We start from the raw sequence: 16,479 nt of genomic DNA, 5'->3' as shown, positions 1-16,479 counted from the left end.
TCTTTTAAAGATAGCGAGTCACCTGAAATAGCCATGTAAATAGAACAGTTGTGTTGTTTAGCACAGATGCTACACTATACAAGCGCCTTCAGAGAATGAATTTGTTTATGTAAAAAGAACGCATTTCCACTCTATTAATGTGCTGCTCTACAGAAAGTGTGTTGCGGCTTGCCCATACCTAAAAAGATGCGAAATGATGAACCTGACCCTGACCCACCAAATGATCAGCCACATCGACAGCATTACAGATTCGCTTGAATGTAATTAGCAGAATGTAAAAACAGGTAATCAGATGAAGCATTTATTTTTTAACCAATTCTTTTAAATTGTGGTCAACATCACATAGTACAGCCCCTACATATATTCCTTAGTTCACTGGCCACATCTCTTGCTGAGTCCACTATTGCATTTTGTGACTCCAGAACAGCGTCCGTCAGCACACAGCCAGATGGTTGCGCAACAATGTCCAAGGCAGAGGTGTGTGTGCAGCCTGCATCTGAAGATGTGCTCGGTATAATAGCACCATCACCACCTGAGCATCGCACAGTTGGTCAGCTTTTGTAATATTCTCTGAAACAGAATAAACAAGACAGTGGACTGCGATTCGCCTTTTCATGTTTACTTTGATATCTGACCGCTTCCTTTTTCGAGTTTCTCCGCCACACTGTATCACTTAATAACTTCCTTTTCTTGATTATACCACTGCTTAAGCCAACAAATAATACATTTTTCCTTGCCTCCACTTCACATTTGCTGAAATTCTTCTTTTTTCCACGTGATTTTGCCATTGTCTTTTAACAAAACACAGAACGGAACGTGATATTTGTATTGATTTCCATATTAAAACAGGCAAAATTCTGTGAGGAGTCGAGGTGGGGCTGTAGGTGCGTGCACATGCGTTAAATTTCACGTTCATTGGGATTTATAAAGGGGAAGTGCGTGAAACTTGGTGTACACACAGTTTTCTGCATCTGGATTTTTTTGTGCGTATACACATTTCTGCTTTTGTCCATATGCCATGTTTTAGTGTGAATTCTATGCATGGCGTTATACATGAGGGCCCAGGTGTTTATAGCTTGTATATTTGCCGCCCAGCAACAAAACTGAAAGTTAGGTAGTACCATGCCCACTTCTGCTTAAGGTCGCTGTAGAGTCGCTCTTTGGATGCATGGATGTTTTGAATTCCAAATAAATGAGGTTATGATTGAGTATAATTTCCTAAAAAATGATTTATCAATGTATATAGGGATGCTTTCAAATAGGAAGAGAAGCTTTTTAAAGATGGTCATCTTAACAATGTTGATTCTCCCTGCTAATATAAAATGGGGGATAGACCATCTATTCACATCTTGTTTATTTTTTTTTTCCATGGAGACAGCAAAATTTTGTTGAAAAAGAGCTTTATATTTACTTGTTATGCTTACCCCTAGATAATTAAACTGATCTGCTAAGATAAATGGGAAGGTGTCAAGTCTAATATTGTATGCTAGAGAATTCACTGGAAAAAGCACACTTTTATTCAAAAAGTATACAGCCATTGGTTCAATGGTGATTGCAAAGAGCCAAGGTGATAAGGGGCATCCTTGTCAAGTACCACATTCTAGTTTGAAATAGTCTGAAATAATGTTGTTAATACTGTACAAACTGAGGCTTCTGGACAAGTATAAAATAGTTTGATCCATGGACATATGTTTGGGCCGAAACCAAATTTGTGCAATGTGGTGAATAGGTAGTCTCATTCAACCATATCAAATGCTTTTTCTGCATCTAAAGATAAAGATCTCTGGGGTTTTAGATTTAATGGTTGAATATATTATATTAAACAAACGTTGAAGATTAGAAGTTGCGGGTCTGTCTTTAAAAAAAGTGGTTTGGTCTAGTGATATTACAGAAAGAAGCACTTTCTCAGTCCTTCTGGGTAGAACTTTATGGTCAATAATTTTATTTCCGTCTGTGCTAGTAAATGCTGTTATTGCATTGTGGACTTCCTGCTTGTGGATCTGTTGGGCTAATATCTTATTGGCTTTCTCTCCATGTTCATAGTGAAGTCACAATTTAAAGATAAGCTGTTCCATTTCTTTAATTATTAGAGGTTAAATTCTGACTGGAAAACCTCTTTTCCTAAAAAATGTCTCATTTGGTGACCTGGCATATTCAAGATCTATTCTGGTAATTTCATTGATTAACTCAGATGACTTCTTGGTTTCCAATCAACTTTTGTGAGAAAGATCTTCTTATATAGTACGCTACCATGGCTGTTCATTTGTCTGTCCAGGATTTTAAATCACCTGTAGCTCGCAAACTGTTTGACCAACAAGCTGGCACTTAAGTGAAAAATTAAAGAAAATGTACTAAGTAATTGCAACACAAACACTGACTTAATCAGTTTTAACGTGAAAAGAAGAAGCGGGCCGCTAGGGTGGAAAAAAGAAGAGTTGCTCAGAAAGTACCAAGTGCATCAACCTCTGAGAAAATGAATGCTAAATGTACAGAGAAAGAGTATGAAAACTAGGAATGCTCAACTCAAGTGTATTTGTGCAGTGCGCTGCTAGTGGTATGAAATAATCTGTCCTCTTATAAATGGCTTCAGAGTTTCAAAGAGTATACCGGCTGAGACCTCTGAGGATGCATTTTTCTCAAGAAAATAATCAGTTTGCTTGGATATAAATTATGTACAGTTCTCATCAGCTCATCAGCATGACAGGGTGTTAAGACGCCAGCTACAAGATGTATTTGTGTAGGACACAGTAATTTAAGCTCCATGATCAGAGGGGCATGGTCAGAGATAACAATAGCATTGTACTTACAAGATTTAATAGTGTGGAAAAAAATATTGTCTATAAGGAAATAATCAATCCTTGGCTAACAATTATATACGGATCAGAAGAAAGAGTATGCTCTTTGGATAAGATTTAAAAGTCTCAGTGGGTCTGATAAGTTATGATCCCTTACAAACTATGTAATTATCTCTGCTGTATTGAATGTTATCGCCACTGTATCTGAGGATCTATCCAGGTCTGGATTTAAAACACTATTAAAGACTCCGGCCATTATAATTTTGTGAGTGTTCACAATAGGGATAAATGCAAATACATTTTGAAAGAAATCTCTACCATCCACATTAGGTACATAGATATTAATCATTTGTATTAAGATTCCCATACCCCTAGTTTTCTTTGTATAGTCAGAGTACAAAATTTGGCCAGACCACTCTCCTTGCAACCAAAAGTGGTCCTTGCTTAATAATTAAGTCTCCTGTAAAATTACTATCTTGGCATTTAGACCTGTTAAGTGAGAAAGTAGTTTCTTTCTCTTTAATTCATGATTGAGACCCTTGACATTCCAGGTCACAAAGTTCACTATTTGGTCATAGAAACATTGTGTCTGAACTTTTCTTGACATTTTGTGGTCTTATATTAAGGTAGTACATTGTTAAATATGATAGCTTTTAAATAGATTTCATATTATTGCCAGATGTTATAGGCATGAAGTCCATTGTTAAGTTGGCAGTTACAGCATTCCTCTTTTTCAACCCTCCCCCCAAACCCAACCCCCTCCCACTTTGCGTCTGCAAGTGAAGCAAGTAAGACTTCGCAAAGTCCCGGTCCTCTGACATGCAAAGCAAAACATACCCCCAGTAGCAGTGTAAATTGGTTAAACTGAAATATCTTGTGAAAATACAGTCCAAATACAATAAACCAAGGATATGATCTTAAACAGTCCCAATATAATAAACCAAGGGTATGATGTAAAAAAAAAATTGTAAAAAGCAGAATACTTTGTCATAGCCAAAGTGTACATATAATTGATTAAAGAAATTTCAGTATAATAATTACATTTTAATAAAATCAATAACTGTGGTAGCCAAAGTGTACATATAATTAATGGAAGAAATTTCAATATAGTAACTGAAGCTTATGCAAAAAAAAAACAAAAAAAAAACTGTCAATAGCTGTTTACTTTTTGATAACCAATTAACCAAAATGTAGCCATAAGCCAGAAATGTTGCATTAAAAATTGTCCAGATTGCAGGCTTTATCCAGTTCATCCGGAGGACTGAAAAACTGATCTTCAATAACCACTTTCAGTTTGGCAGGATACAAGAGTCTGTATCTGTTTTCACCTCTCCATAGGTGCTGTTTAATGCTGCAGAATGCAGCACATTTAGCAGATGTGCAGGGGAGAAATCTGGGAAACACATGCATATTAAATTATTCCAGTTAGTTTATTGAACAGTTTAGTTTATTGAACGTAACATAGGGTTACATACAAGAGTGGAGGAAGATGCACACAGGTAGACTTGATCTGAAGGAGTTGCTCTGAAGGAGACTGAAGGAGATCTGAAGGAGATTGAAGACTGCAAAGTGGTAGCAGGGGAAAGTGTAGTTAAGCAGCATAGGGTGGTGGTCTGTAGGATGACGCTGGAGATCAAGAAGAGGAAGAGAATGAGGGCAGAGCCAAGGATCAAATGGTGGAAGTTGAAAAAGGAAGACTGCAAGGTTCAGTTTAGGGAGGAGGTGAGACAGGCACTGGGTGGCAGTGAAGAGTTACCAGACAGCTGGGAAACTACAGCAGATGTAGTAAGGGTGACAGCAAGAAGAGTGCTTGGCGTGACATCTGGAAAGAGGAAGGAGGAAAAGGAAACCTGGTGGTGGAATGAGGAAATACAGGAGAGTATACAGAAGAAGAGGATGGTAAAGTCAGAGAGATGCAGAAAGTAGACAAGAGTACAAGGAGATAAGGCGCAAGGTGAAAAGAGAGGTGGCGAAGGCTAAAGAAAAAGCATATGATGAGTTGTATGAGAGGTTAGACACTAAGAAGGGAGAAAAGGACCTGTACCAATAAAGGATAAAGATGGAAACATACTCACAAGCGAGGAGAGTGTGCTGAGCAGATGGAAACAGTTCTTTGAGAGGCTGATGAATGAAGAGAACGAGAGAGAGGAGAGGTTGGATGATGTGGAGATAGTGAATCAGGAAGTGCAACGGATTAGCAAGGAGGAAGTAAAAACAGCTATGAAAAGGATGAAAAATGGAAAGGCCATTGGTCCAGATGACATACCTATGGAAGCATGGAGATGTTTAAGAGAGATGGCAGTGGAGTTTTTAACCAGATTGTTTAATGGAATCTTGGAAAGTGAGTGGATGCCTGAGGTGTGGAGAAGAAGTGTACTGGTGCCGATATTTAAGAATAAGGGGGATGTGTAGGACTGCGGTAACTACAGGGGATTAAAATTGATGCGCCAAAGCATGAAGTTATGGGAAAGAGTAGTGGAAGTTAGGTTAAGAAGTGAGGTGATGATTAGGGAGCAGCAGTATGGTTTCATGCCAAAAAAGAGCACCACAGATGCAATGTTTGCTCTGAGGAGGTTGATGGAGAAGTTCAGAGAAGGCCAGAAGGAGTTGCATTGCGTCTTTGTGGACCTGGAGAAAGCATATGACAGGGTGCCTCAAGAGGAGCTGTGGTATTGTATGAGGAAATTGGGAGTGGCAGAGAAGTACGTAAAAGTTGTACAGGATATATACGAGGGAAGTGCGACAGTGGTGAGGTCTGTGGTGGGAGTGACGGATGCATTCAAGTTGGAGGTGAGATTACATCAGGGATTGGCACTGAACCCTTTCTTATTTGCAATGGTGATGGACAGGTTGACAGATGAGATTAGACAGGAGTCCTCGTGGACTATGATGTTTGCTGATGACATTGTGATCTGTAGCGATAGTAGGGAGCAGGTTGAGGAGACCCTGGAGAGGTGGAGATGCTCTAGGGAGGAGAGGAATGAAGGCCAGTAGGAACAAGACAGAATACATGTGTGTAAATGAGAGGGAGGTCAGTGGAATGGTGAGAATGCAGGAAGTAGCGTTGGCTAAGGTGGATGAGTTTAAATACTTGGGATCAACAATACAGAGTAATGGGGATTGAGGAAGAGAGGTGAAAAAGAGAGTGCAGGCAGGGTGGAATGGGTGGAGAAGAGTGTCAGGAGTGATTTGTGACAGACGGGTATCAGCAAGAGTGAAAGGGAAGGACTGCAGGACGGTAGTGAGACCAGCTATCTTATATGGGTTGGAGATGGTGGCACTGACCAGAAAGCAGAAAAAAGAGCTGGAGGTAGCAGAATTAAAGATGCTAAGATTTGCATTGGGTGTGATGAGGATGGACAGGATTAGAAATGAGTACATTAGAGGGTCAGCTCAAGTTGGACGGTTGGGAGACAAAGTCAGAGAGGCGAGATTGCATTGGTTTGGACATGTGCAGAGGAGAGATGCTGGGTGTATTGGGAGAAGAATGCTAAGGATAGAGCTGCCAGGGAAGAGGAAAAGAGGAAGGTCTATGCAAAGTTTTATGGATGTGGTGAGAGAGGACATGCAGGTGATGGGTGTAACAGAACAAGATGCAGAGGACAGAAAGATATGGAAGAAGATGATCTGCTGTGGCAACCCCTAACGGGAGCAGCCAAAAGAAGAAGAAGAAGTTTATTGAACAGTTTTGTGCAACAGAAACAACTGAATAAATAGTGAAACACTAGTCAGTCAATGGCTCAAAGTAAATGTTTTAGCTTTTTTGAACCACATCATAATGCAAATTAGTCTAGCACTTTGAGTGATTCTGTGAATACTTCTGTCCTTAAAATGATAAGGAGATAACAAATAAGGTATTATTGATTTTCTGACTATTTTTTCAGCCAGATGCTTAAGAATACCAGTTTATTTATACTCGTTCAAGGGATGATAGCAACATGATGATAACAACATACCCATATTCCATGTCTTCTTTGTGGGAAGCCTGAGAGAGGTATAAGGAATTGAGATATTCCACTCTGTGTCATATCCACTTTAGCTGCTCGGACACATGGGTAGCAGTTGCACTGTGCTGTTTTAGGTCAGCTATTCCTCCACAGACATCACCAGGGACAGGGCTGACCCACTGGCATTCTATCTCCTACTCAGGACCATACCTCAACTGTATCTTTTATGGGCTGGCTAGGATTAGCAGACATCACTATAGTAATATACTGAGAAATGTAATTTTTTTAATTATTAATGTGTGAATGCACATTAATGGCAATGATGATATTGACATGCAATCTCAAAGACTGCACAGTTCTTCTCTTAGTGTGCCAAAATTAAACTCATTCACTCCACTTGTGTAACTGGTTTGATTTTAACTGTTCTCATATTATTCTCTGCACTTTGAAGCAATAGTGCATATATAAATGAACCACACGCCGTGGCGCTGCGTTAGGGGCTTCGCCTCTAGCGCTGACGTCCGAGGTTCAATTCCCCGAGAGGGGGTGCAGTGAGTGTGTACGCCTGATGAGCCCAGAATTAGGGCGAAACACGTGTCGCGTACTCTTTGCATTATTTGACAGTAAAACTATTTCAACCATATAATAATGTGTATAAAAATACAGAGTGAATCGCATCACTTATTTACAAATTCAATATTTTATGTTCCAATACAGGACAATTCCATATTATAAGGGACAGGTGACAACTGTAATGGTGTGTGGATGAAGATCATTATCATGAAATAACATAGGAAACAATCAAGCACCTGTGACCTATTACTACAATACAATTAATAGACATGGATTCATTTGGCACTTCTTCATTAAAAATATTTGACGCAATCAGTTTTACAGGATTAAATGAACGTATTTAGAGGTTGCGTTAAAAATATTCACAGAAATTTTTAGCACATTAACCACATAAAAAGCAATATGAACAAATTAAATGTTAAAGTGTGGTCTTATAATTTCAGGTAACTGACAAAACACATTTAATGTGATGTCACATTTTTCACATTTAAAGACTCACAGATTAATTTATAAGGATGACTCTGAAAAATACCTTGCTCTTTTTCACTGTATTTTGCATTTAGGAAAAGACAGGATTACACTCCTGCTAGTTGAATTGTTTGGGGTTTCTATTCCACTGCTTCTTTATCATTTTCCATTCATCTCCACCATACTGTTGGGTTGCCAATCACAGTCTAAAAATGTATAAACAGTCATTCATATGTGCATTTAGTGTTCTCTGCTCTCTGGACTGGACCTTGAACTCCTTGTCTCTGGCTTTTGCCTACTGCTGTTAGGGCAAACCTTAGAACCACATGATGCTGAATTTGATAAGAAAACTAATGAATGGAATCCAAGAAATATTTAACATTTGAACAAATAAGACTGCATGATCAACGGTTATTTGTTTGAAAGGAGTGAGGTAAGCTGGTACTCCATTTAAGATAAGGTGTTGCCTTACTGTTTCTGCGCAGATTAGTAAAAGCTCTTCCACTACCACAAAGGGATTAAACAGGATTTGGGAAGCAAAAGACTGGAAGTTGTTCACAGAAGACAAAAGTAAGTCTGACCTCAGTAATCAGGTCAGTAGTGAATAAGGTACAAATAAAAATAAAATCAGATTGCCACAATCTAACAATCAGTGAAATCAGACATAAAGGTAAAACGTGGGAGAAAGGATGGGCCTTTTCAGCAGGGTTAGCATATATTATATATTAATTAAATGTGTATGCTTACCAAAATTCTTTCTGAGATTTTCCATTTCTGCAATAGAAAAAAAGACAGATGAGCAATACTTATATTTTAAAACCCCACTGGTAAATTAATCACATTTTTAAATAGATTATGCTAAAAATTGAGTGGCATTTGACTAAACAATAGGGCATGGAGATAAACCAACCTCCCTGAGGTCATTAAGGGGTCTGAGAAGTTTAGGCTTCAGTTGGACTTAAAAATGAAATGAAGGAAGTTTGCGATAAGCAGCTGCTGCATTAAGGAAAGGAGTAACCAAAAAATTAGAACCTTCTTTGCATTTACAGTCATATGAAAAAGTTTGGGAACCCCTCTTAATTCTTTGGATTTTTGTTTGTCATTGGCTGAGCTTTCAAAGTAGCATCTTCCTTTTAATATATGACATGCCTTATGGAAATAGTAGTATTTCAGCAGTGACATTAAGTTTATTGGATTAACAGAAAATATGCAATATGTATCATAACAAAATTAGACAGGTGCATAAATTTGGGCACCCCAACAGAGATATTACATCAATACTTAGTTGAGCCTCCTTTTGCAAATATAACAGCCTCTAGATGCCTCCTATAGCCTTTGATGAGTGTCTGGATTCTGGATGGAGGTATTTTTGACCATTCTTCCATACAAAATCTCTCCAGTTCAGTTAAATGTGATGGCTGCCAGCTTCAAATCATCCCATAGATTTTCGATGATATTCAAGTCAGGTGACTGTGACGGCCATTCCAGAACATTGTACTTCTCCCTCTGCATGAATGCCTTTGTAGATTTAGAACTGTGTTTTGGCTCATTGTTTTGTTGGAATATCCAACCCCTGCGTAACTTCAACTTTGTGACTGATGCTTGAACATTATCCTGAAGAATTTGTTGATACTTGGTTGAATTCATCTGACCCTCGACTTTAACAAGGGCCCCAGTCGCTGAACTAATCACACAGCCCCACAGCATGATGGAACTTCCACCAAATTTGACAGTAGGTAGCAGGTGTTTTTCTTGGAATGCTGCTTCTTCTGCCATGTAAATCGCATTTTGTTATGAACAAATAACTCAATTTTTCTCCCATCAGTACAAAGCACTTTATTCCAAAATGAATCTGGCTTGTCTAAATGAGCATTTGCGTACAACAAGCGACTCTGTTTGTGGCATGAGTGCAGAAAGGGCTTCTTTCTCATCACCCTGCCATACAGATGTTCTTTGTGCAAATTGCACTGAATTGTAGAACGATGTACAGATACACCATCTGCAGCAAAATGTTCTTACAGGTCTTTGGAGGTGATCTGTGGGTTGTCTGTAACCATTCTCGCAATCCTGCACATATGCCGCTCCTGTATTTTTCTTGGCCTGCCAGACCTGCTGGGTTTAACAGCAGCTGTGCCTGTGGCCTTCCATTTCCTGATTACATTCCTTACAGTTGAAACTGACAGTTTTAACCTCTGAGATAGCTTTTTGTAGCCTTCCCCTAAACCAGGAGACTGAACAATCTTTGTTTTCAGATCTTTTGAGAGTTGCTTTGAGGATCCCATGCTGTCACTCTTCAGAGGAGAGTCAAAGGGAAGCACAACTTGCAATTGACCACCTTAAATACCTTTTATATCTCATGATTGGACACACCTGTCTATGAAGTTCAAGGTTTAACAAGCTAATCCCACCAATTTGGTGTTACAAGTAATCAGTATTGAGCAGTGACATGCATTCAAATCAGCAAAATTACAAGGGGACCCACATTTTTGCACAGCCAGTTTTTCACATGTGACTTAATTTCATGCAACTAAATACTGCTTCACTAAAAATCTTTGTTTGGAAAACACCGCAGTACTCGGATGTTCCTAGGAAATGAAAGACATACCACTGTTATCTTTTTTGTTAAAAGTAGAGTCAATTATTATGCAGGCTGAGAGGGGTTCCCAAACTTTTTCATATGACTGTATAATGTGTTGCTTTTGCTTCTGTGTTGGTTACCAAAACAAATATGATTAGGGCAAGAGTTTGTATTTGGCAGCAGTTTGTTTTAATTAAACCTCTAGGTTTGTTTATAGCTCCTTACCTTTCCACTATCATCAGTTGCAGTAGAAACAGTTAACATGTAGGACAGTAAACTTCTTGATGATTGCTGGAGTCCAGGATTTAGGGTTCAGTGACTGATATATACCTAATTTGAACAAAGTTGTGACAGATACCTACTAGATAAGTTCACTGCTGGGGGCAGCATGGTGTAGAGAGGGCTTGTAATGTTGCACTAAGTAGGCCAGACACAAGGTCAGCTGTGGATGGGCCAAGTCTTAATTATGAAGGTACAGATGGCTTACTAAGCACGTGGAATTAACAAAGATTGAAGAATCAAATGTGAGCCATAGATAGATATAATCAGAAGGAAGTGGCATCACATCTTTTAGATTAAGCCCCGTTAAACAGAGTAGTGTAGGTAGACTGCAGCAAGTGAAGAAGTTTAAAGGAATGATTACAAAGAAGGGCAATAAAACACTCAAGAATGGAAATGAAATGTGTGTGGTTTAAGTGGACCACTGAAATGTTTCATACTGTCTTGTATCTTTAACTGAAAGAATATACTTTGCCTATTCACTGTTTCTTACTGATTATAAATACGTGAAGAAAATCAGTCCACAGACAGAGAAACAACCAGCCCCCCGTTTTAGAAAGCAGCGTATCTTTGTGTACATAAAAAATGAAGAGGACCTGAGGGATTAGTACAGTGGTGCTTCTTCATTTAAAAATGTGTATTTTCACAAGTATGAGTCACATTGTGGTCAATAAAAGACTGAATATGCCTTCTGGAAGTGTTTTTTGAAAGTGTGCAAGACTAAAATCCATGCAGCCAAAATAAGAAGAAAATACACTAAATAAAATTTACCATATACTGAATACATGTAGAATATTGGGCTAAAACATCCAATGCTGTACTTCTCTGAGAAGGGTTGGGTATAATTACCCATCATGCTTGGAATCAGCCCAAGGTCTTTGCATGCACATGATAAAACAAAAATAAACAGGACCCCAATCAAAATTTGGAAGATTACCATTTCATTTTCACAACTGGACTGTTTAATGAGAATTTTTCGGTAATTTGCAAAACAATAAAAATAAACAGGATTAATCTGCAGGATTCACTTGAAAACATTCAGTAGAATGTTTTACAATAATTTACTGACCTTTCTTTATCCCTAAATCCATGAAAACATTGTTATTTTTTCACATTCACACTTCCTTTGCTAAAACTCCCAGAGACCACATCTGTCTGACCTCTTCTTAAGTTGCACGACTCAGTGTATGGATTTTCATATTCACTTTTGTGCTTACTCTTACTGCATTATATATTCATTTCTCATATCAACAAATATTAACTGGATGGGCTATCTCTTTGGGAAAAGCAAGAGAAACTGCAGCTCCATATCAAAGAGAATTCAATTCATCCATCCATTATCCAACCCGCTTTATCCTAACTACAGGGTCATGGGGGTCTGCTGGGGCCAATTCCAGCCAACACAGGGCGCAAGGAAGGAAACAAACCCCGGGCAGGGTGCCAGCCCACCACAGGACACACACACATACACCCACCCACACAGCACACACTAGGGACAATTTAGGATCACCAATGTACCTAACCTGCATGTCTTTGGACTGTGGGAGGAAACCAATGCAGACACGGGGAGAACATGCAAACTCCACGCAGGGAGGACTTGGGAAGTGAACCTGGGTCTCCTAACTGCGAGGAAGCAACGCTACCGCTGTGCCACCGTGCCGCCAGAAGTCAATTCATTCTTTCTTTAATTACTTATCCTGACACTACAGTTATTACATAAAACAGCATATCCTACAGTAATGTATTACAAAAGTTAGGAGCTTCAGAACAAAAATCACAAAGATAATATAAAAGTGTGTTACCTTTAATTTTGTTTAATTTTGATGATTAATGGTCCCTTGTCACGTGACCCTGGACTGAAGACAGGATACAAGCACTCAGTGTATTCAATATCAAATTTGTGGATGAGTTGTTTTTTCTCCACATCATAAAAACGTAAGCACTTTCGTTTCCAATGTAGTCCCACTTTTTTGGGTTTTTGCTGAAGTTCCTCAACTGTGCTTGAGACGGCCTCTAACTTTTTCCCTCTGTAGAGGCGGATGATCCAGAATCCTTCCCCAGGGCACTCAGGAATAAGCTTGTTGTTTTTGATGCTGTCAGATGCCAGTCCAATTGCCCAGCTGCCCTTTTCCCCAACCTCCACCTCCCAGTAGTGATCCTGCTGGGCTTCATTGCCAGTAACACAGCACCATTTGTCTGGACCCTTAAGATCTCCTATAAATTTCACTTGTCCTGCATTAGTATCCACAGAAATGTCACTATGACCTGTGTCAGGGGACAGGACCATATCAGCTGTAGAAAAAGTAAAACAGAATGCCGAAAGTGAGGCACACCACTTTGTGTTTTGTAATAACTCAAAAAGGATATGAAAAGCAAGACAATAAAATAAAAGATCATGCTTATGTGTTTCAGCTACCACATTAAATTAGAACTAAAGTATTAGTTTAAATGTACTGTTTACCTCCTTGGTCTTGAATACGCTTCCATTCTGGAGAAAAGGAAGACAATTAGAATGTTAGGATTCATTCAATCATACTTCATGTTAGTTATCTAAATGGTAAATTATAAATTGCTGATTCCTACCTGCATCAGGCACAATTCCAATCTTATCTGTAAAACAAAAAAAGAATTAAATAACTTCATTCAAAAGTTTGTTGAAACTGTAAAGTTTCAGTCAAGCACAATAATTAATAAGTATACATGGATGGCTGCAATGCACTTCACTTCCTTTCATAAACAGTTGTGGGAATCTGAAAGAAACCACTGAGACATGTATTTGAAGCAGACGCCTTGACACCTTTTAAGAAGATATCTGGGTGAAATACTAGGACATCTTAGCTATTAGCTAAAAAATTAGCCTGATTGACTGAACTGCCTCTTCTCATTTGTCAGATTTTTACTTTCTTAAGTCTTAGTAGAGGGCGGAGTGGAGTTTGCATGTTCTCCCTGTGTCTGTGTGGGTTTCCTCCGGGTGCTCCGGTTTCCTCCCACACTCCAAAGACATGCAGGTTAGGTGGATTGGCGATTCTAAATTGTCCCTAGTGTGTGCTTGGTGTGTGTGTGTGTGTGTGTGTGCGTGTGCGTGTGTGTGTGTGTGTGTGTGCATGCTCTGCGGTGGGCTGGCACCCTGCCTGGGGTTTGTTTCCTGCCTTGTACCCTATGTTGGCTGGGATTGGCTCCAGCAGACCCCCGTGACCCTGTAGTTAGGATATAGCGATAATGGATGGATGGAAGTCTTAGTACATTCAAAGTAAGATCAAAACTTGTAACTACAGGTTCGGTAGGAATGTGGACAATAACCAGAATGACTTTTCAAAAAATCTCTTAACATAATTTTCATCGATCTCTCAAAATTGACTGCAAGTTAAAATAAAACTAAAAATATTAAAAAATATAAAAACACCAATGTGAAATATATAATTTCCTTATGTAAAGTCAACAAAATTATTTTTATTGAAAAAATACTGTACTGATGATTACATCAAAGACAAAAAAAAAACAACCTTCAAAGGAAAAACTACCTTGCTCACAGTAACCTAAAACCTAATACAAAATCATTGAAGCTAATATATAAAATATCCAGGAATATTATTTCCTGTAAAAAGGAAATGAAAGGGGGCAGTCAAGCTTGCATAAGGGTCCAGGAATTCCCATAGTGGTTCCACAGCCAAAAAACACAGCAAAGGAACACAATAACAGTCTTGTGAAAAAGTTCTCATGCATGTTATGTAAGGTACCAACATGACCTTCATTTCATTCTTTACAACACATTCAAACCAGCCTGGCAGACTAGTCTGACTCTGATTCTCTTGCTGTACTCTGAGAGAGCTTTCTTCACATGTTCAAGTCAAGCTCCAATGCATGATAAAGTTAACATGCTTACCAAATTCACTACTGAGTTCATCATTTTCTGAAAGAGAACATTAAAAAATCTCTGGTTACACATTAAACACCAAAATAATTAAGACAGATAGAAGTTATGATTTTTTTTAATTTTGGAGTATTCTGAAAGTTAATTAAATAAAATGAAAACTAACTAAATAAATAAATACACACATACATAGAAAAGGAAGTCTTTCCTCAAACAATTGTTACTGAAGTGTATATTTTTCAGATATTTTCATTAGGTTTTAATGACATTGCTTTTTATTACTCCAGCCTATTCACTTTGCTCTCTTTAAAGTCAACCTTTTTATAAAACAGAACAAATTTCAAGGAAGTTTCAGTCTTTCTAAAGGATCTCATACAGCTGCACTTTGCTGCAAGCACAGGCCATGAGATGGGTTTTATGTGTGTCTCCCTACCTCTTGTATATCGTGTAACATTATCAATAATGCTATGCTGTTTTTGAACTTGTGTGATGCGTTGTGTTGAGCTATCCATGAGACTGACTACATCAAATTCCCTCAGACAAAGCCTGGAAACAATGAGGAATGACTTAAGCACATTTATGTTAGGTGGAATGCCCAGTGGGGGCTGGGTGGTCTTTTGATCTTAGAAACCCTTTAGATTTTATTTTATTCTCCAGTTTAACTTTTTTGTTTTTTGTATCTTCCTGGCAATCTAATCTTATCATCAGACTCATTTTAGAGACTTACAATATGATATTGAATATAAGGATTCTACCTTTCTACTAATTATATTTGTAACAAAATGAGAGTGGAAGGGCAGAGGTGTTGCAATACATTGTGATTTGGAACCATGTCAGTTTTCACCGAACTGCAGCCGTACATAACTGGTTCACTGATCATCCCTGGTTTTCCAATTTCTTCTTTCCAGCATATTCCCCATTTCTCAACCCCATAGAAGAATTCTCAGCATGACGGTGGAAGGTTTATAACTGGAATCCTTATGATGCAAGGAATGTTTTCTGGGTCAAGAAGAAAGCCTGGGGAGATATCATTTTACAGTCCATCCAAGCCTGGAGGAGACAGAACCAATCATATTTCCTTCACTGCTTTAAATAAGAAAACATCTTCTGTGACACGGATGAGGCTTTGTGGCCTGACCCAACCGGGAGACATGATGCTAATGAGTAGTATTTGTAATGTACAGTGTTTGGCAGACATTAGTCATTAGCCGCATGTACAGTTTCTTACAGTTTTTTTGTCTTCTAGTTTAACTTTTTTTGTTTACTGTAACTTTTTAATTGTAGTTTTATAAAATGTATAGAACTTTTTTTATGAGTTTAGATACTGTTGAATTTGGAGCAGTGCATTTGAGAAAAATTAAAATTTGAAACTTGGTCTTGCACATGGTGTACACTTTAATTATTGTATTTTGAGTACAATCAATGGAAACCTCGATAAGTTTGAAATATGGTTCCTGGTTATATTAAGTTTTTAGAGTAGTGTTCTGAATCGACCCTTGTTGTGTCTTGTGGCCACTCTGTGTGGTCATTTTTGCTTGCTGGTGTGTCATCTGAGTGAAATGTTTGCTTTAAGTGACAGAGTGAATGATTTTGAGTTGACTGTTTGCTTTTGGACTGGATGTCTAGGAGTTGCACAGATGAGTGAGATGTTATGATATTGTGTTAAAACTTTGAGGGAATGAGGGGACTTTCAGTGAAATATGTTTAAGCAATTGGGAAATTAGATAAATTGCTGACAGAATGTTATCTAAAAGCCGGTCTCTGTTGAGCTTAGCTGTTTTACATTTGAAGTTAAAAACTGTGTGGTTTAGGTTTAGAAGGTCATTCTTTGTTCCTCAAAGCTATGTGATTTTATCACGGTTCACATTTTTATACTCACCTTCATTTAGTTTTTGATTATCAACACGTAGCTTTTCTAAAAGAAAGCAGAATACTTTTGTCATATTTTTAATTGCAGATGACACACAA

The 16,479-nt window shown here is 38.3% G+C and overlaps 1 protein-coding gene across 4 annotated transcripts in view; it reads right to left on the bottom strand.

The window, feature by feature from the left end:
- Nucleotides 1-16,479, bottom strand: part of LOC114643433 (butyrophilin subfamily 1 member A1-like) — a 152,228-nt gene that overhangs the window by 47,220 nt on the left and 88,529 nt on the right. The window contains exons 17-23 of one of the 4 annotated variants that reach the window (XM_028792014.2): nt 16,391-16,426; nt 14,524-14,550; nt 13,224-13,250; nt 13,102-13,128; nt 12,443-12,932; nt 8,531-8,557; nt 788-4,188 (exon numbers count right to left, since the gene is read on the bottom strand). In XM_028792014.2, coding sequence (XP_028647847.2) covers nt 12,445-12,932; nt 13,102-13,128; nt 13,224-13,250; nt 14,524-14,550; nt 16,391-16,426 — 605 coding nt within the window. In that variant the 3' untranslated portion in view covers nt 788-4,188; nt 8,531-8,557; nt 12,443-12,444. Of the gene's footprint in view, nt 1-787; nt 4,189-4,211; nt 4,422-8,530; nt 8,558-12,442; nt 12,933-13,101; nt 13,129-13,223; nt 13,251-14,523; nt 14,551-16,390; nt 16,427-16,479 lie in introns of those variants that run through there. The other 3 variants (XM_051922329.1, XM_051922327.1, XM_051922328.1) reach the window with 3 other exon arrangements.

The sequence above is a fragment of the Erpetoichthys calabaricus genome, chromosome 2 (assembly GCF_900747795.2).
Source record: "Erpetoichthys calabaricus chromosome 2, fErpCal1.3, whole genome shotgun sequence".
Classification (NCBI taxonomy): Eukaryota; Metazoa; Chordata; class Cladistia; order Polypteriformes; family Polypteridae; genus Erpetoichthys; species Erpetoichthys calabaricus.
Note: the sequence above shows the minus strand (reverse complement) of the source record. Positions and strands in the feature narration are given on the sequence as shown.